The sequence below is a fragment of the Mustela nivalis genome (genome assembly GCF_964662115.1).
Source record: "Mustela nivalis genome assembly, chromosome: 15".
Lineage (NCBI taxonomy): Eukaryota > Metazoa > Chordata > Mammalia > Carnivora > Mustelidae > Mustela > Mustela nivalis.
The window spans coordinates 74,643,223-74,663,855 of NC_139034.1; the positions used below are offsets into that span (position 1 = coordinate 74,643,223).

Here is a 20,633-nt window from a genome sequence, read left to right on the forward strand (position 1 = left end):
GGAGCCCTACATCAGGCTCCACGCTGAGCATGATTCTCTCTACCTCTCCCTCTCCCCCTGCTCACTCTCTCTGAAATAAATAAGTAAGATCAGCCAAAAAAAAAAAGAAAGAAAAAAAGCCTTGGGGCACCTGGGTGGCTCCGTCATTAGGCATCTGCCTTCTGCTCAGGTCATGAACCCAGAGTCCTGGGATCGAGTCCCGCATCAGGCTCCCTCCTCCACGGGAGGCCTGCTTCTCCCTCCCGCACACCCATGGTTGTGTTCTCTCTCTCTCTCTCTGTCAAATAAATACACAAAATCTTTAAAAACAAACAAACAAACAAACAAAAAAACCTTGAAATGTATATACCCTGAGAAATTAAGGATGTCTCCAAAGGTTTCACTTTGGTCATGTTCACTGCACTGACATCTGTTAATATAAAAAACTGGAAGCAATCGAAATGCCTAATTATGGGTTATCCTGGAGTCCACATGGCCATTAAAAACAACATTGCCGACTGTGGAATGCAAACTCGATTAGAGTAGGCATCCATTTATAGGGGGCTCCTTCTCTGGGTGGGCATCAAAATACATCTAGAGTCATAAGTCGACTCTATAATCTGGACCAGAAGAATGATTTTAATCAGTTTTTTAAAAAATAAGTAATATTTGTCATTCATTTGAAAAATATACTGTTTTCTTCTTTCTCAATTATTTTAATCAATACACGTGAAACACAAAACCCAAGTATGGACACATACCATCACTCTTCTAACAGTCCTTAAAAACAGAAACAGTTCTTCTCCATCCGAATGATACCAATTCCTTACCACCAACGTGCCTCAGACCCAATGTCAAGGACCCTGGGTGTGTGTGGAGGACACTATGCCCAGAGACAGCCCCAAGTGGCCATGTCTTTGGAATTCCACACCCACCCCTTCCCTTGCTATCAAGCTATCCCTCTCACCAGCACCTTCTCCTGTTTCCAAACCAGGACAGCTTCATAACATTTTTTTTTTTAAGATTTTATTTATTTATTTGACAGACAGAGATCACAAATAGGCAGAGAGAGAGAGAGAGAGAGTGGGAAGCATGCTCCCTGCTGAGCAGAGAGCCTGATGCGGGGCTTGATCCCAGGACCCTGAGATCATGACTTGAGCTGAAGGCGGAGATTTTAACCCACTGAGCTACCCAGGCTCCCCTCATAACATTTTAAGTAAAATCACATCAAGGAGGCTTGGAGGAAGAACCTAAAGGATTTTCAGAACTAAAAACCAAGTACTTGGGTCACCTCTTTGGTATTTTTGGTTTCCTTCCTGATTCATGGCCCTGCCCCAGAGCTGAGTCTGTCAGATAAGGTCGTTTCCAGGTACCCTGGGTATGACTGCAACAGGCTCGTAGGAAAAGTACACTTAGCTCACCCAAAGCAGAAAATTGCCTATATTTTTCCAATATTGTTGCCTAGAGTTGCTTAGTAATGCTGCCACGTCTTCTTTCATGACTGCATAACCTGAAACCATTAAATTTTGTTTTTGAAGGAGGACACAGGGAGCACCTAGTATCTCCGTACCCATAAATATAATGGGTGACATCGCCATGAAGTTAATCAGAGCCCCTCTATGCTTCTGTAGAAGAAAAGAGATTCAAGGAAATGAAAACCAAAGTGCATACAAAATCAACAACCTCTCTATAATTGGACAGTTCCATTGTCTTCTTTCTTTTTTTTTTTTTTTTTTTTTGTTTTTTTTTTGTTTTGTTTTTTGTTTTCTATGACTGTCCTATAAGCCAGCACACCTGTACGGAAAGTTCTCTGCAAGCTTTGGCATGGCCCTCCTGAGGCTACCATCAGCCTTCTTTAAGTTCATCAGCCACCTTTCCTTTACCATTTTACCGCTGTGATCTATTGGGGGTTAAGAGGCCAGAAGGACACATACAGACTTAACGCGTTCTGAGCAGAAGGGCCACAATGTGGACCCCAAGAACGACCAGGGGGTCTGTGATATGTGCTCTGAGGTCAGACTGACTCTGCATTCCCTGACCTCATCACCTCAGCCTCCGTGAGTCCCTGAATGTGTGAGGCCATACGATGACAGTCCCGTTCACAGTGAGGTCACATCCCTACATAACGAAAGACACCCCCTAACCCAGGCCCTCCCATCACCAATTTCTTGTTTTGAAAGACAAGCACCATGTGACTGGTCTCCCACACAAGAGAGGGGAAGAGATAGAACAACACAGGGCAGCTGGGGCAAAGGTGAGTTGCGGGGGTTGGGGGGGGGAGTGGCCCTTCGGTGGAAGAAGTAATAATACAGTGAATGTGAAAAACCCAATGACAAGGACACAAAGGACAGCGAACACACACACACACACACACACACACACAATTATAGGAGAGACTATCTTAATGAGAAAAATAAAGAGGAAGTATATCCCCAACAGAAGAAAAAAACTATCATCAACTTTTTAAAAATACCATGTAATATGTTTTTGTTTCTAAAAATTATAAAACATTTTAAAATGTTGAGTATAAACTATCTTGCCAGAAATGGCAGGCTTAGTCATAAAAATCTAGATATGAGGCCACACGCCAAGTCTTTTATAACATCTATATTTACTCAGAACTCTTTTGTCTCGAAAGAAGTTTCTAAAGTTTAATCGTGTGCTTTCCTTCATACTAAGACTACGAAAGGGAAGCAAAATACCCTCCACAGAGTCAACCACTGTGCATAATTTTACTGTCAAAAATGACTGTGTCAGAGTGCCAAGGAGGCTCAGTCATTAAGCCTCTGCCTTTGGCTCAGGTCATGATCCCAGGGTCCTGGGATCGAGCCCCACATCAGGCTCCCTGCTCAGCGGGAAGCCTGCTTCTCCCTCTCTCACTGTGTCTCTCCCTGTCAAATAAATAAATAAAATCTTTAAAAAAAAAAAAAAGAGAGAGAGTGTTTTACAAATGTGCATAACCTTTTTTCCTAATGTGTTTTATTTCTCAAAGCATGGAACTTAAGGAAGTTGGATATGCAGCACACGTAAAGGAACAGTGCACCCTCTTGTGCTATCACACAAGTTGTAGAATTACTCATTCCCTTGTAAATACCGTGCTTGAAGCCTTCAGAAAACCAGCAAATCTGTACAGAAATTTAAAAAAAAAAATTGACAAAAGGAGATGCTGTTTAACTCGTCATTTTCACAACATTCGTTTTTAGAACCAAACCAGTTAAAAAGCAGCAATGCCTTAACATGGATCATCAGTCCATACGAAGGAACGAAGAGAAAAGTGCAGAGACGGGGGAGGAAACCGCCTTTACCCACCGCAGTCTCCACGGAATGCCACTGTCCCACACCCAACGCTCTCCTGTCACTAGAGAGCAGAGTAACCAGTAGCAACTGAGGACCAACGCCTGTCAAGTCACAGAGATCCAAACAAAGAAAATAACCCGGTCAGTTCAGCTAATGGGTCCCAGAGGGAGGAGACGAGGACTTCAAAACATAACTAAGCCAGCCACGGCTGCAAGCTCTGCGCAGGGACCCAGAGCGGGGGTACCGTCCTGTCTGGAGATGCCCTCCTCGTCCTCCGCAAGTGACTGAAAGCTGGTGGCCACTGTTGAGGACAAGGGCGAACTCTTAACTTTTTTCAATGAAAACTAAGCAGAGGTAGGACCCGCACCCATTCCAAAAAACGAGGTCAACCTTGAAGACACTGTGCCAAGGGAGAGAAAAGGCAGGCACCCAAGGGCAAAGCCTGTGTGACTCCACTCACAGGAGGCACCTAAGCAGGCAGTTTCCTGGAGACAGGAAGTAGGATGGGGGTGGCCAGGGGTGGGGGGAGGGCACGAGGAACTGGTGTGATGGGGACAGAGTTTCAGCTTTCCAAGATGGAGAGTTCTGGAGATGGATGGTGGTGATGGTTGCACAAGGATGTGAACATACTTAAGGCCACCGAGCTGGGACACTCAGAAATGGTAAACGGGGTGAATTTGTTATGTGTATTTTACCATAATTAAAAATTCATGGATTTAGGGGCACCTGGATGGCTCAGTGGGTTAAGCATCTGCCTTGGACTCAGGTCGTGATCTCAGGATCCTGGGATGGAGCCCCGAGTCAAGCACCCTGCTCAGCGGGGAGTCTCTGTCTCCCTCTCCTTCCGCACCTCCCCCCCGCCCCCCGCCGCTAGATGCTCATGCTCTGGCTCACACACGCTCTCCCTCTCTCTCTCAAATGAACAAATAAAAATATCTTACAAAAATAAAAATTCACTGGGGTGCCTGGGTGGCTCAGTGGGTTAAGCCTCTGCCTTCAGCTCAGGTCATGATCTCAGGGTCCTGGGATCAAACCCCGCAATGGGCTCTCTGCTCAGCAGGGAGCCTGCTTCCTCCCCTCTCTCTCTGCCTGCTTCTCCGCCTACTTGTGATCTCTGTCTGTCAAATAAATCAACAAAATATTTTAAAAAATTTAAATTAAAAAATATAAATTCATTAATTAAAAAAATAAATAAACAGTATGAGGGGCGCCTAGCTGTCTCCGTCAGGGGAGCAGGTGACTCCTGGTCTCCGGATTGTGAGTTCAAGTTATCAAGTAGAGATAACTTAAAAATTTAAAAAAGAAAAAAAAAATTTAAAAAAGAAATTAAAAATCCTTTTTAAAATAAACAAATAAATATATAAACAAAATGATCACCTTTGGCGGGGACAGGAAATAGCCACCAACCAAAAAAATTCTACAACTAAAGAAATACCTTCAAATAACAAAGAAACAAAAACATCTCCAGACTAACATAAAAATTTTAAAATTAAACTAATTGGATCCCAAAAGTTAAGTGTCAGTCGTGTTTTCAGCACAAATCCTGGGTTAAGGAATGCAGACAGCCGTGCTGTGTGCTGTGTGTTCACTGTCTAAGAAGGCTCCACACCCACCACCGCCCTGCCCACTGTCCCCTTCACCGTCCCTAGCACGATGACTCCCCAATTGTCCTGCAGATAAGAATCCCTGGGATACAGATTAAATATACAGATTTCCAGGCTTCTCTTCACTCTGGGGGAGCAGGTCTTGGATTAAACCCAGGATCTGGGTTTGTATTAAGCGCAACAATGACTCATAACAGAATCCGGTGACCCGCAGCCTAGCATATGACCTGTCCCCTTGCTCTGCTCGGCAAAGAAGCCGAGCGGGTCCACGCTCCGGTGGAGGGCCACCCTGCCCTGTCGTGTACACGGAGGTCCTCGCTGCAAGGCCCATAAACACTCGGCAAGGAAAGGCCACGAGCAGACAGCTGCTGTGTGACGGTGGGCCAGCCCCAGCCCCACCTCTGCCACGAGCAAGTAGAGAACTAGACAAAATCATGTGTCCGGGCACCGGTAACAGGCAGTACAAGACAGATCCCTGGGAGTAGGGACACTCAAAAGGTCAACGCGACCGCTGTCGTAGCTCTTGGCCAGCAGCTCATCTTCCAGCTGTGGCAGGGAGCTGGATGGAGCCCACGCGGGACAGCAGCTCCCACGGAGTTGAGGAGGCAGAGGTGAGGCTGGGCTCGGCCAAACCAGCTGGCACCTCCGAGGATGAATGAAAGGGTCCCCAATGTCCCAGGGCAGGGAAGGGATGCTGGGGCCAAGGCCTTAGCTGAGGGACGGGCTAAAAAGGCCCAGGTCAGCAGAGGCTGAGGCTCACCAGAGAGCTGGCACGAGGAGCAGAACACAGAGCCCTGAAGGTCAAGTTAGGGCACTGGAGTTCTTGCCCGGCCAGAGCGGAGAAACCTTATTAATAAGCGATCAACAAGGCTGGAATACAGCTGAGACACCAGGAAGACCACACCTGAGAAGGAAAGACCATGCGTGGAGCAGGGATTCTCAGCTGGGCCAGTGCTGCCCTACCTCCCAGGGGACACCTGGCACTGTCTGGAGACATTTACTGGTTGTTACAACTCAAAGACGCTACTGGCATCGAGTGGGTAGAGGCCACAGTTGCTGTTCAACATCCCATGATGCATGGGGTCCCCTCCATCCCCCAACCCCCCAAAAAGAATTACACAGCCCTAAATGCTGGCAGTGCAAAGGCTGAGAATCTCTTCTCTAGAACTGATCTGCTCTAGACTCAACCTAGAAAAGATTACTACCAAGGCCTAACAAGGTCCCACAAAGGACACAGAGCTTGAAGGCTGAAACCTACTAACTGGAAGCTTAGAGAAAATAACCTTAGAATTCCCAAAAGTGTAAGTTAACAAAGCATAAATCAGGCCTACGCCAAGTTAAAAGAGATCAGTTGGTGAGTGACCTATTAATGCAAAATGCAACATTCCTCAAGAGACTATCAGAAGGCAGATCTGCAATGTAGCATTCAAAATGCCCAATAAATTTTAAGTCTGAGACACACAAAAAGAACAACAACAACAACAACAACAAAAAAAAAAACCCACAGGAAAATCTAAACCATGACAATAAAGAAAGCAGTCTTCATAATAAAAAGCAAGTCCCCCAAATATATAAATAAGAACTAAAAAAAAAAGTTTGACACAGACACTGTTTTTTTTTTTATTTTATGTTCAAAGAGTTGAAGGGAGATATGTTCAAAGAATTAAAGAGAAATATGAGTAAACAGATCCTTGGCAGAAAAACACAAACTGTAAAAAAGAGCAAAGTGAACATTCTATCATTGAAAAATACAAAACCAGGGAGGGAAAACGCACTAGCTGGTCTTAGTAACAGTTTGAAGATAACAGAAAGGGGAGTCAGGCTGATTAAAAGAAAACTATCCAATCTGAAGAATAGAGAGAAAAAAATTGAATAAAATTTAGGGGGGAAAAAAAGAGGGAACTCCGAGACACTTTCAGATGTTCTAACATACATGGAATAAGAATCCAAGAAAGAGGAAGAAGGAAATGGATCAGAAGATAATATTGCAAAAGACATAATGGCCAAACATTTCCCAAGTTTTTAGAGAAAGAATAAATTAAAGATCAAAAAGTTGAACAAACCCGAAGAGGCATAATAAATTCAAGGGAAATCCCACCTAGGGTTCACTATCAATTTCTGAAAATTTACATTTTCTTTAAAAAGAAAAAAAGAAAAATGTTTTTAAATCTGCCAGAGATAACACACAGGAAGACCAAGGCACAAATGAGAGTGAAGTCTTACCAAAAACAAGGAAGGGGAGGGTTGGGGTGGCGGGGTGATGGACACTGGGGACGGTATGTGCTATGGGGAGTGCTGTGAATTGTGTAAGACTGATGAATCACAGACCTGTACCCCTGAAACAAATACTGCGTTATAGGTATTAATTTAAAAAAAAAAAAAAAATACCAAGTCAAAAACAAACCACCTGAACCATGGTTATCTAACACAGGCATTTTCTCCGTACTACGTGTCATGTTTATTCCACAAGACACATCACAGCCTTGCTGGATTCAGGAACACCAGACAAGCACCTTAGCATTCTGGGTGGGGCCATGTAAAACAGCAAAATCACCAACAAGAAGCAAAGAAGAGCAGAAAACAGGCCCTACATATAAACAGCCCATGAGGGGCGCCTGGGTGGCTCAGTGGGTTAAGCCTCTGCCTTCGGCTCAGGCCATGATCTCAGGGTCCTGGGATCGAGCCCTGTATGGGCTCTCTGCTTAGCAGGGAGCCTGCTTCCTCCTCTCTCTCTTTCTGCTTCTCTGCCTACTTGTGATCTCTGTCAAATAAATAAATAAAATCTTTAAAAAAAAAAAAAAAAAGCCCGTGAGAAGAACACTTTGTTTACAGTAGGACCGCTGAAACGAGGCGGCAACCCCAGCTAGGAACACGCGTATCAGAGGATACAAAATTTTAGTGACATCGTGTGTGCCCACGAATGACTGTGAAGGAGCTCCAGGCCTTGATTTGGGGGTTACAAATAAATTCCACAAGCAGGCAATCTGCAAACGCAGAATCTGTGAATAATGAGGGTTTCCTGTACATAAATTCTTGCCAAGACAGATCCACAACAGAGGATGAAAGGAAACTCAGATGTTGGGAGGAAGTCACTCATCTTCAAGTTCAACCAAAGAAAGACAAGTACTCTCAAAAACTATCCTGTGGGGGGCGCCTGGGTGGCTCAGTGGGTTAAGCCACTGCCTTCAGCTCAGGTCATGATCTCAGGGTCCTGGGATCGAGTCGCACATCGGGCTCTCTGCTCAGCAGGGAGCCTGCTTCTCTCTCTCTCTCTCTCTCTCTCCTCTACCAGCCTCTCTAACTACCTGTGATCTCTCTCTGTCAAATAAATAAATAAAATCTTTAAAAAAAAAACTATCCTGTGGGTAATTCTAAAGAGAGTGAAGAGGAGATTTTAGCCAGAATAAAAAGGATGGTCAGAATGATCCGTTCTGCAAGGAAGACTGCACCAAGGAACAAGGACAGAGAATGTGTCCATGAGCTCGAAAGCTGACCGCTCCGGCTTTCCCTGGCGTTCAGAGCAAACCAGCCATCAAGGTTCATTATGGAACTGCCACAGTTCTTCAAACTGCACACAGTCAGGAAACCCACGGCCCATCAGGCTGAAGATCTTAAGAAAAAACCTCTGTGTCGTATGCATTTGGTAATACAAGAAAATCTCTGTACCATCCTGATTACAGAGAAGGCCATCCTGTGCGCCCAGGACTAGAGACCTAGAATATTCAGGCTCACGCGCACCCAAGCCTAAAGCCAAGGTCAAGTTGGCAACTGCGAGATCCGTTTCCACTAGCAATGGGGCTGAAGCTGCCATCTCCCCCCAGTCTGGCCCTGACTGCTCTGCTCTGAGCTGGGAAAGCAGCCCCTTGAGATTTGAAGCTGGACATGTCCTACTTCTTCTGTGGCCTGGACAAGAACAAAGACAGGACAGAAGCCACCAGTCCCACTGCAGAGGTGACAGTCACCCATGCTAAGAATATAACCCATGACAGGCAGTGACTTCCTTAAAATGAGCAAGTGTAATGTTCAAGACATCACTACGGTGAGGAACCTGTGTTCTTCATGTCAATCTGTTGACTTTCCAAAAGACACAGCCTATGTTGCATAATCTCTTTATTTGGTAAAAAGTTAAAAAAAAAAAAAAAGTCCTATAGATTTGAGGAAACTAAACAGACTCCCACGGGCCGTATCAAGAGACCACCAACCAGAATCACCGATCCAAACAAAATGCCACAGTTCATCCAAACTCCTCTTCATTTAGTCCTCACGTTTCGCAGAAAAACCAATGACCAAGTGGGTAAGTAACATGACGCCGCCACTGTGGGAAAGGGTAGGGCAGTTCCTCAAAATTTACCATCTAGTCCGGCCATGGCACTTTGGGGAAATGTCCCCAGAAAGAGCTGAAAATACAGACTTGAAGAGGGATCTGCCCTTCCATGTTCACAGCAGCTGTATTCACAATCACCGAAAAGTGGAGGCAAATCTCCCGAATGCCCACTCACAGAGGAATGGGCCCCGTCCATACAGTGGGACAGTCATCGGCCTCGAGAAGGAGTTCAATTCTGACACAGGCGACAACAGGGATAATGCTTGAAGACATGAGGCTCCGTGATGTGAGCCAGACACAAAAGAAGAAATACCACATGAATCCACTTATATGAGGTACCTAGGAAAAGGGGACAAATTCGGGGACAGGAAGTAACGCGGGGATGGCGGTGGGGGTAGGGGCCGGGAAGTTCAGTGTCTAGCGTGCACAGAGTCTCAGTCCAGGGAGACCAGAAAGTTCTGGAGATGAATGGTGAGATAGTGGTGACAGCCACACAACGGTGTGAATTTACTTAAATGTCACCAAACAGTCCCCTTAAAGAGTTAAAAGGGTAAATGTGAGGTTATGCGTATTTTAACACCATCAGCCAAACAATAAGTAAATAAATAAATGCTCCGGGCACCTCACTAGCTCAGTTGGTGGAGCGGGCGACGCCCGACCCCAGGGTTACGAGTTCAGGCCCCACATTGGGTGCAGAACTTCCTTAAAAAATAAAAATCTTCAAAAAAAAAAAAAAAAAGAAAAAAGCTCAAAAGCCAAGTGCAATTTTACCAAAGCGGGGCAAAGGTAAAGAAGTCATAAGTCATTTTCTTGTAGGCTACATCCCATGACATCTTGCAATATTACAAACTTCTACTACGAACCCAGCAGCCATTCCAGTGACGACACCCAACCCAGTGCTCTCCCAGAACCGGGGATCAGCAGGTAGGGCCCCAGCCTAAGGCGTGAATGTTCGGAGGGGCCTCTCAGAGCTTCGCTGCAGTGCCAGCCTCTGCCCTAAAGAGTCAGCCCACCTGCGGTGAAGAAGTGTCCTATTTCATCCCCAGCAGGATTCTAGACACAAGGCAGTGCCTGAGGAGACCTGTGTTTCCCACGTTCCTGGCATTTCAGGTTACGCCTATGGTCTGACCCAAGCCAAGTCTTTGTAAGGGGACAATTCTTTCAGGCTAATCAAGCCAGCAAATTAACACCTTTGGGAGATGTTTACATGCAGCCAATGTGCCAGATCGGATCAGATTTCCCAAAGGCAAGTTAGTGGGGAGAGGAAGAAAAACAGGTGAACTATCACCACCTCACCTGGGCAGGAAAGAGCTTTGTGGGACTGAACCATCCCCCCAAACCTGGCTCCCACGATTAAGGTTCTCACAGTAGAGTCCTAGTGAAATTTCCTATTTATCTATGGGAGCGAAGCATGATCTAGCTAATTCTATAGAGAAATCAGACCCGTTTCCTAAATGGTAGAAAGAGACTACAACAGAACAAGCACGAGGAGGAGAAGGACAGCAACGAAGACGCCTTGACTGGGGCGGACAGGCAGCGCTAAATATTTCACATCACCCAGGAGGCACCTGAAGGTACATGTCACAGCCTCCACAGACAGTGAGAAGCCTCCGGCGTGCTCACAATTCCAAGATTAACAGGACTCTGCTCAGAGGAGGAGCTGGAGGAGACATCTTGCGTTTTGCTAAGAAAAGTAGTCCTAAGAAACAGAAGCTCTAGATACGCAGCAACTAGGTTAAAGAAACAATATTTTAAATTTAAATGTTTGACTTGAACTTCCAATAAGGATTTTTTTTTTTTTTTTTTAATAAGAATTGTATATATTGAGCACTGGCTGGCTCAGTCAGAAAAGCATGGGACTCTTGATCTCGGGGTCTTAAATTTGAGCCCACATTGGGTGTAAAGATTACCCCAAAATTAATTAATTAAAAAGTATTGTATATAGTTAAGTCAAATTTTGACAGATACACATTGAAAAATGAGTACTAGAGCCAAGCTAATATATCCATCACTCTACAAGCTTATCCTTCTTTGTGTACGGCAGGAATGCTTAAAATCGAACTCTCCTAGTAAATTTCAAGTATACAGTAGAGTTAAAATGGAGTGTTTTTGTTTTTAAAGCAAACGGCCCAAAATAGAGAGCTATCCAGTTGTCACTTCTTCTGTCTATGGCAACTCCTTGGTAAAGACCCCTGAAAGCCTCACTCCCTCCATGATACTTCAGACCAGGGTGAACTATGGAAGAATTTTATGGCATTTCTCAATAAAAAATGCTGACCACATCTACCGGGTCTTGTTATTGAAACAGCTACAATGTATACTAAGAGAGAAGAACACGGTGCCTAAACTAATAACTGAAATGGAAAGCAACATAAAGTACAACATAAGTTCTCTCTAAAATTACTAAAAACAATGCAAAATTTTAAGTTTCATCCCAAACATCAACTATTTTCTTTAATACTATTAAAAACAACCAGGGCGCCTGGGTGGCTCAGTGGGTTAAGTGTCTGCCTTTGGCTCGGGTCATGATCTCAGGATCCTGGGATCGAGCCCCACATCGGGCTCCCTGCCCAGCGGGGAGTCTGCTTCTCCCTCTCCCTCCATCCTTCCCACCCCTCCCCCCCCACTCATTCTCTCCCCCTAAATAAATAAAATCTTGAAAAAAAAAAAAAAAAACATAACCACAGAACAGTGAATGTGTCTGACATGGATTCTATATTTTCCTTTAATTAACACAATTACACTGAACAGGGTTAAATGCTTCGTTTAAAAAATACAATTATTCCTTTTCTCAAATACAATCTGTTCTCTGAGATTTAATTTTACAGATCCAATTTCACAGACGGTCCCTTGTAAAATGTAATTTTGATGTAAACAAAAGTGTTAATGAACAACAAAAAAATTTCCATAAATACAACTCCGAGATTTAGGCATGACGACACTGGAAATTTCTCATGCCTAAATCAATTTGATCCTTATTTTTGATACTTATTTTTTCATTAGATTCCATTACCTGTAGAGTATTTTGCAACAGCCTGTGGCCAAATGTGATCAAAGGCAGGGGTTGTGATCTATCACAATAGATCAGATGTGATCTATTGATCACAACAGGAAACTTCCATCATGTATAGGTAAAGTTACTTAAAGGGAAAAAAAAACATTCCCCTGCTATAAATAACAAGCTTCTCTGGTAAGGTATAAATGATTCCGGGGGGCACCTGGGTGGTTCAGTCAGTCAAGAGTGTGACTCTTGATTATGACTCAGGTGCATGACCTCAGGGTCCGTCCTGAGACTGACCCTGCGAGGGGCTCCGCATCTAGTTCCGTGCTGCACGTGGAGCCTGCCTAGGATTCTCTCTCCCCCTGTGCCCCTCCCCCGCTGAAATAAATACATAAAAACAGAGATCCTTTTTACAAAATGTTTAGTCTACGAACTTTCCCAAAATCCTTTTGATACTTGGGGTGAGGCAGGCGTTCTGACACCAAGTGACACTTACCTTCCGATAAATCATGTGACACATGGCGATGCGCAGCCTCATGCCCGCGCACTGAACGTGGTAGAAGTACAGATGGTGCAGTATGGCCAGGATAAGCGTACAGACAGTCAGCACCGTGGCGTAGATATAGGCTTCGTGCAAAGCCACAGCCTTAGTAGGATCATGGTTTTCAAAATAATTAATAATTTTCCCCAAAAATATGGGCTGGATTACTTTGGTGCCTTCCTAAAAGGAAAGGAGAAAGCTGTAATTAGAAATACAGGTCCTACCAGTTTTTCTGAAGGTAGCTTTGCGTTTATGACAAGCATGTTAAAAAGGCATTTTAACAAAGTGCTACATTCATCACTAATCCCCAAAGAAAACAGAACTCTTCTTTTATGTAAGACAACCAGATAATAGTTTAACCTTAAGCCAAAATTCTAAGTGCAAAAGCTTTAAAGCTTTAGTTTGCTGTGCTTGGGGTCACTGTGGGTGCTTGATGAATATTGCAACCTGTGTTTAGAACACTTGGCCCAAGATGAATAAGGAAAAATGGCAAAAGAAAAATGTGGCGTGTGCTCGCTCAGAGGTGGGCAGCCCAGCTCACTGGCTCCCTGCTGGGTCTCTGCCATCAACATCCCAGCCCAAAGCAAAGTCACGAATGGCTCGCTCACGGGAGGTAGGCTCTTACAACCTCCTTTCTGCATTAGAAGGGCTCTGGGGGAACAGAGACACTGGTGCAAACACGGACCTGAGCCCAACCCCAAATTCCACGTGTCAGTAGATCAAAAGAATGGAGTCCAGCCTCCAACGTGGGTTGGAGTAAGGAAACAGGACCAGGCTCAAGAGGCTCCCAAGCTCTCAGTCACAGGGGGCTCTGCTTTCAAAGATATCTATCCCTAGAAGTTGAGCACTGCTGCCTTGGAGTCAAAAATTAAGCTCAGCAGAAGGCAAGCTCAAAATAATGCCATCCATGGTTCGCCGTAAGCCATACATCGCAGGTGTTGGTTTTAAAGAATTTTAACAGGAACGCTTCCCTCCCCCAGAGCAAAAAATTAAAATCCTACACCACTGAGTTAAGGAAATGCTGGGGCTTACTTACCTCCCAAACTAAGACGTAAGGAAAAAAATTTTTTTTTTTTTTTTTTTGCCCTAAAACGAAAGGCAAAGAAACGTCAACCCTTGCCCTTCCGTGCCAGATGGCCTCTCTACCCCACAACCTACATCCACTCTTGTCAGGTACCATCAAAGAATGCCAAACACTCAGTGCAAATACATGTCACCCAAAGTAAACACACAGACCTTCCGCCACACTTCAACTAATGCCAAAAGTTTGGAAATCTTTCAAGAACTCCACTTTGAAACAAACATCTCCTCTTGGGCAACCTGTTCTTATTAACGCAGACGTGGCAACCAACCAACAGGTTCACTTCTGGTGGCTCTCCTCCGTCTGTCCGGAGGAACCCACAGCACAGAAGGGCAAGGGAACCCCGAAAAGCCAAACCCGAGACGCAGGTAACATGCATTTTCTCCTCAACCAACCAGTGCCCCTTCAGGATATTGACAGAAAGCGGTTCCCATCCCTGAGATGGGTGTGACATTATGAACCCCAACACCACAGACATGCATACACCCGCTGGCAACCTTCACCATCAGCCTCGCCTTTCAGGAGGTCATGGCCCTTTTGTACTACAAGGAAACGCTGCTCACGGAAGACAATCAGATCTCAAGAACACAAAGGCTCACTGTTGCGTGTCCAGCAGGCCCCATCTTTCGTCCCAAGAAGCACTGAGTTTATGAAAGCAACCCGAATATAGCGTCCTGGGATCGAGTCCTGCATCGGGCTCCTTGCTCAGCAGGGAGCCTGCTACTCCCTCTGCCTCTGCCTGCCACCCGGTCTGCCTGTGCTCTCTCTCTCTGATAAATAAATAAATAGAATCTTTTTTAAAAGATTTTAAATAAAATCTTAAAAAAAAAAAAAAAAGAACACAAAATAAAGACAGGGCATTATCCCCCAAACACTGGGATTTTTCTGCTAACAGTACTTAATAATCCACCAATCAGACACACTCACTAAAGAGTAATGCCAGCTCGAGACCCCCACCTCCCCACTCTTCTGTCCATTCTTGATCCTTACCCTCAACTACGAAGAAATAAAACCAGGAAAATATGTATTATTAAACTTTAAAGTAACCATATTAAAACTTTCTGGAGAGCAGGAGCGAGGTCAAAAGCTACGTGAGCAAATACGCCCACCTTTGACAGTCATCTCTGCCCGGTCAAGATTCTTCCCACAAACCAGCTGAGAATACGGTCTTTATTATTCCTTCACAAGATTTCTTCTTGATTGTAAAACCATAAGGGGCTGGCTTTTTTTTTTTAAAGATTTTATTCATTTATTCTACAGAGAGAGAGAGATCACAAGTAGGCAGCGAGAAAAGGGAAAGCAGACTCCCCGCCGAGCAGAGAGCCCGACGCAGGACTCGATCCCAGGACCCCGAGATCACAACCCAAGCCAAAGGCAGTGGTTCAACCCACTGAGCCACCCAGGTACCCCAACCATAAGGGGTTTTTAGAAGAGTCCGATATGATACCACAACACGCCTTGGTTCAAGGTCCTACCAGAGTTTCAGAGTCTCTGAAGCAAGTCCTTCTTAATGAAGCATTGGGCATTCAGCTCCCTGAAACATCAGACGTCTGAACTCTACTCTTGCTTCTTACTAGGGTAACTTATTACACGGCTAGATGCCACAACTTGCCCCATGTAGTGGAAACATTTCTTACCCAACCCCACCACGCCTGATCCAGGAGAAAAGAAAGCAAGCAGAGGAAACAGAAAGAAGCTATCCGACAGAGAAAATGATGGAATCAAACCTAACAGCCAAAAGGTCGGCCTGTTTAGAACAGTCCCTCCCGACTTCCTGCTTTCTCCCATAAAAGAGCGTTGGGCAGAATGGCCTACGGTTTGGCCAGAGCTTGCTTGTCCCAGAATGCCACGGGTTGCCATTCCTGAATAAATCTGTTTTTGCTGGTAATGTAAGTGGGAAGTTCTATGTGTAAGGTTAACAGGGGAAAAGCAGTGAATGAAGAGAGGAAGGATGAGAACCCCCACATTCTGTGACTGTCCAGTCAATTAACAGCTCTTGCGCAACTATCACGAACAGCACTCCTCACATCCCCACACGAGAAAGACAAGCAGACAGGAGGTACCTAATCAGCGAGGCCCACCAGCAGACCTACCAAATCAATCAGCAAAGGAGAAGGGAAGGGGGGAAAAACTGAGTCGGACCCAGGTTCTAGATCTACCCACTAATTTAAGGTTCCAGAAGAACGTGTTCCATGACACAGGGCCTAAGGTATGGGCCATGTCCTGACTCTGGGAATCTCTCCAGGACAAACAACTTGGAGTCGAGTATTTAATTTGCAAAAATAAATAAAATTATAGTGAGAGAGAATGGAAAGGAACCCAGACAACCACTGCCAACCAAATGCACCTGATCTGGATATGGATTCAAACTGCAAGGGGAAAAAAGAAAAGAAAAGAGAAGAGAAAAGAAAAGAAAAGAAAGGTGAGCTAGATACTGACGGTTTCTAGGATCAGTGTTAATATTTATGCATAATAATAGCTTTAGATTATATAGTGGAAAGAGTCCGTTTAAAGACACATACTAAAATACAGATGAGGGGGCGCCTGGGGGGCTCAGTTGTTAAGCATCTGCCTTTGGCTCAGGCCATGATCCCTAGGTCCTGGGATCGAGCCCCGCATCAGGCTCCTTGCTCAGCGGGAAGCCTGCTTCTCTCTCTCCCACTCCCCCTGCTCATGTTCCCTCTCTGTGTGTGTGTCTCCCTCTGTCAAACATATAAATAAAATCTTAAAAAAATAAAATAAAATGACAGAGAGATAAAATGATGCAGCACTTAAGAACTGCCTGACAATACTCTTGGGAAGCATGAGAGTGAGTGGGGTATAGAAGGGTCAAGACCGGTCATGGGCTGATACCCACGGAGGCTGGCTTAGGGGGACAGGCAAGCTTAATCCGCAGGGGAGGAAGAGCCATTTCCCCTCAACCCTTCTGAGCTATGGGCTGAGAACCTCTGTAATAAAAGACAAATTCACAGGAGAGAAACAAACACAAGTTTATCAACAGGTTTACCTCTGGCTCGGGAGAGCCCCAGGAAAACGGAGTAACCCCCAGGGCCAGAGCCACCGCCATGGGGGTGTTTAACCCGAAAATCATGGGAAACGGGGAAGGCTGACTGTACTGACTGAGCTCTCTGCTGACAGGACTCTCTTGGGATTCAGAGCCACTGTCGTCTGCCTGGCACAAAGAGGGAGACATTCTTACAAACGTAGGTCTCCTTTATAAAACTAACTGTCCCTTACAGAAAGGTAAAGGGACAACACCCCTTGGTTCGGCTCCGTTTTCAGAATTTCTGTGACTGATGCCTCTCAAAACCAATCCGCTCAGGGGCACCTGGCTGGCTCCGTAGGTGGAACATGAGACTCTTGGCCTCGGGGTTGTGAGTTCGGGCCCCACACTGGGCATGGAGCCCAGTTTAAAAAAAACAAAACTTGTTTAATAAGCACAAAATAATCTGTAGCCCAAAGTGGCATATTCTGGGAAGGCATACTCTGCTATCCTTCCATCATATTCTAGGTTTGTATTTTTAAGTGTTCCTAAAAAGTGACAGAGGCAGTGGGGGAGAAACCGAGTGTGTGAACACGTACGAAGCAGTGGACACTGTAACACAGAACCGCTGTCAGAGAAAAAACACCTCCTCTCAGCTCTCTGCCCATCGTGGGCAGTGGCCCTGGCAGAAGAAGGAGTCAGGGCAGAAGGCAACAGGCACTCGTCGGGCAGTCGGAACACTTTGCTTCAGAAACCAGGCCGGTGACTTGCACGTCCCATGACCTAAGACCACCCATGCCCTCCTGTGCCGCTGTATCTTTATCCTTGGAAATTCCTGCCTGGTGCACCTCCGAGGGATCCAGAGACAGGTAGATGGGATGCACGAGCCCACGGTGTCGGAACACCAGCACCGCAGTCCGTACAAACTAAGCTCACGCTCACTATAGGCGAGTCCCAAGATGAGGCCCAGTCCACGCTTCAGGCAGAGGCCGGTTTTGCACACGGCTTGGAAAACCCACCGTTCCCCGACAGGCAACCATCGGAGAACAGGAGCTCTGGAGAAAAGTTGCTCATAAAGCCAACTTTTCTAAGGAGTTGCCAGAAGTTTTTTGGTTTGGTTTTTTTTTTGTTTGTTTTTTTAATTTAACCATTTTGAATGGTTAAATGCAACCAGCAGCCACTCCTCAGCCCTCTGGGTTAGAGAGAGGGGAAGGGAGTCTGGAACCCAGTAGGGACGGAAAGCCACAAAGGCCTGGGACAACACTCAAGCAATCAGCCTTGAGGAGAAGCACAAATGACATGGGGCGGGGGGTGGAGACACGACTCAAAAAGATTTGGTTTACTTCTTGCCCAGCAGCTGAGTTCCAGCCCGCAGATGAAGATAAACCTTTGCCTCCCTGCAGCCTCTACCTGGACCAGAAACCACTGACAAAAGTGGCCCCAGACAAAGGCCAAGTCACTGTCACAGAGAAGGGCCCAGGTTGTGTGGGGAGGGAGTCTCTGCTGCTGTCTGCCCGGTAAAGAGCCTTCAGGCGCCTTCTCCCCACCCCCACAGCTTTGGGCAGGAGGACCCTTGCTCTGTCCCCACGGAGATGCACACAGGGGCCGGGCACCCAGGGAGCCTGCCGGCTGCTCCAGCCCCGTTGGTGCCCACCCGCAGGAACGCCCCCGCGTTCAACATCGGCTCAGAGCTTGTTCTTGCAAGCCACACAGGCGTTCAGTTCTCACAGGACGGAGATGTTCACTCCTTTGAAATCCAACCTTCAAAGCCTCGCCCCCGCCAGCATCGCCCTGCCTCTCCCCACTGGTGGCTGCCAGGAGCACCCTGGGAAGGCCCTGCCCATGCGTTGCTTGGGAACACTCCAGTGCTTGCAAACTGCGGATAATCCGCGAGCTGCAAGCTTTTGAGAAAATCCTACCGCTGAGTTTAGATCTTCCACTACCTAAAATACGAAGGCCAACAAGCAGCAGGAAAGATCACAAAATGGGAAACTGCTTCATTAAATCAACTATTACACGAGCCCGCAACCCATGAAATGCGGAAACTACCTTTAACCACTGAAAACCCGGAACGGCACCTCAGAGTGATTCTGAACTGCAACAGAGCCTTACCAGCTCCAGTGTACAAAATCATTTCTCATGTCTCCAAAACAGCATTGTGCCAACAGGCGAGTCTAGAAAAACCAGAGTAATTTTGTTGGATTTCAGACTTCTTTTGCTGCCAGAAAAAATTCAAGGTTTAGGGGCACTTGGGTAGTTCAGTCTGTTAAGCGTCTGCCTTCAGCTCAGGTCGTGATCCCAGGGTCCTGGGATCGAGTCCCACATGGGGCTCCCTGCTTCTCCCTCTCCCATTCCCCCTGCTTGTGTTCCCTCTTTCACTGTGTCTCTCTTTGTCAAATAAATAAAATATTTTTTTAAAAAATTTTTTAATTAAAAAACAAATTCAAGGTTTACTTCTGGTTGCACTCTCACACCGTGGGCTACCAGAGTGCCAGCCACCGAAACGCAGAGCCCTGGTATCCTCTCAAAGACACAATGAGGGGGCGCCTGGGTGGCTCAGTGGGTTAAAGCCTCTGCCTTCAGCTCAGGTCATGATCTCAGGGTCCTGGAATGGAGTCCCACATCGGGCTCTCTGCTCAGCAGGGAGCCTGCTTCCTCCTCTCTGTCTGCCTGCCTCTCTGCCTACTTGTGATCTCTGTCTGTCAAATAAATAAATCTTTAAAAATAAATAAATAAATAAAGACACAATGGGAACACCCAGCACGGCCACCATCTCATTTTCTAGTGGAAACCACCGAGATACTGGCTGCGTCACAGCACAAAGCGGTGAGTGTCCTCCGGGTAGGAGCCCAGCATCCCCACACCGGGTGTCTGTGCCCTCCACCCTGCTGGGTTCCACCCCAGACTGTCACTGTGCGGCCCCAGGCCGGCAGCACGCCCTGCGTCTGGGGGCTTGCCCACACACTGGTGACCTGGGGTCCTCATCTTTACCCAGCAAGTGCAAACCCACGCAAGACCTGCAGCCACCATCTCTCCTCGGAGAGCCAGGGGCACCTGCGAGTCACAACAGAGAGAGCTCCACCTCTGCCTGGATCACCGGAGTCCCACCAGAGACCCCGGGCTTCCTCCTGGTCAGTCTCCAGGAGCTCATCGAGAACGGGGTCTTCCGCACATGGGGGGCTGTTTACGAACTCGGGCACCAGGGCGGCCCCACCTGCATCCACAAAGGGACGGTCAAGAGTAGAAGGTGACCTTCTGAAGTCTCCGGGCCCACTTAAAGATCCCGCGGGTGTCCGCCCTAGCCACCTCCAGCGGCCGGGAGACACCGACACCAGAGCTCTGCCCAAATTTACTGTCCCGGTCTGACTTCCTGCCCAGGGAGTTCTTAGCATCCTACGTTCATGCAAGAGCCAAGTTCAAGATGCACGTGTCGGAGACCCTGCAGTCTGAGCTCTCGGCAAGCCTTCCTGCCACCGGGTGAGCTACCAGTCATGGACGCGGTCAGGCTCGTGGTCTAGAGTCGGAGCACCCGCGGCGCAGCTCTGTCCTCCGTGCTCTGTGTGACCCCGGGCACTCCCTGGAACGACCTGACACTACGCAGCCTCGTTCCTCCAGTGCGGATAAAAGCGATACTCACCCTCTCATCTGAGCTGCCCAAAGGAATGAAAGTATTACCACATGTAGATCTTTTTTTTTTTTAAGATTTTTTAAAGTTATTTATTTGAGAGAGAGAGAGAGAGAGCAAGCATAAGCCCAAGCAGGGGGAGAGGGAGAGGGAGAAACAGACTCCCTGCTGAGAAGGAAGGCCAATGCAGGGCTCAAG

At 46.6% G+C, this 20,633-nt stretch overlaps 1 protein-coding gene across 4 annotated transcripts in view; it reads right to left on the reverse strand.

Moving 5' to 3' along the window:
• ABCC4 (ATP binding cassette subfamily C member 4 (PEL blood group)) overlaps window positions 1-20,633 on the reverse strand; it is a 246,336-nt gene that overhangs the window by 180,157 nt on the left and 45,546 nt on the right. For all 4 annotated transcript variants that reach the window (XM_082700685.1, XM_082700688.1, XM_082700687.1 and 1 more), the window contains exon 4: window positions 12,702-12,926. In XM_082700685.1, the coding sequence (XP_082556811.1) occupies window positions 12,702-12,926 (225 nt within the window). The remainder of the gene's footprint in view (window positions 1-12,701; window positions 12,927-20,633) is intronic.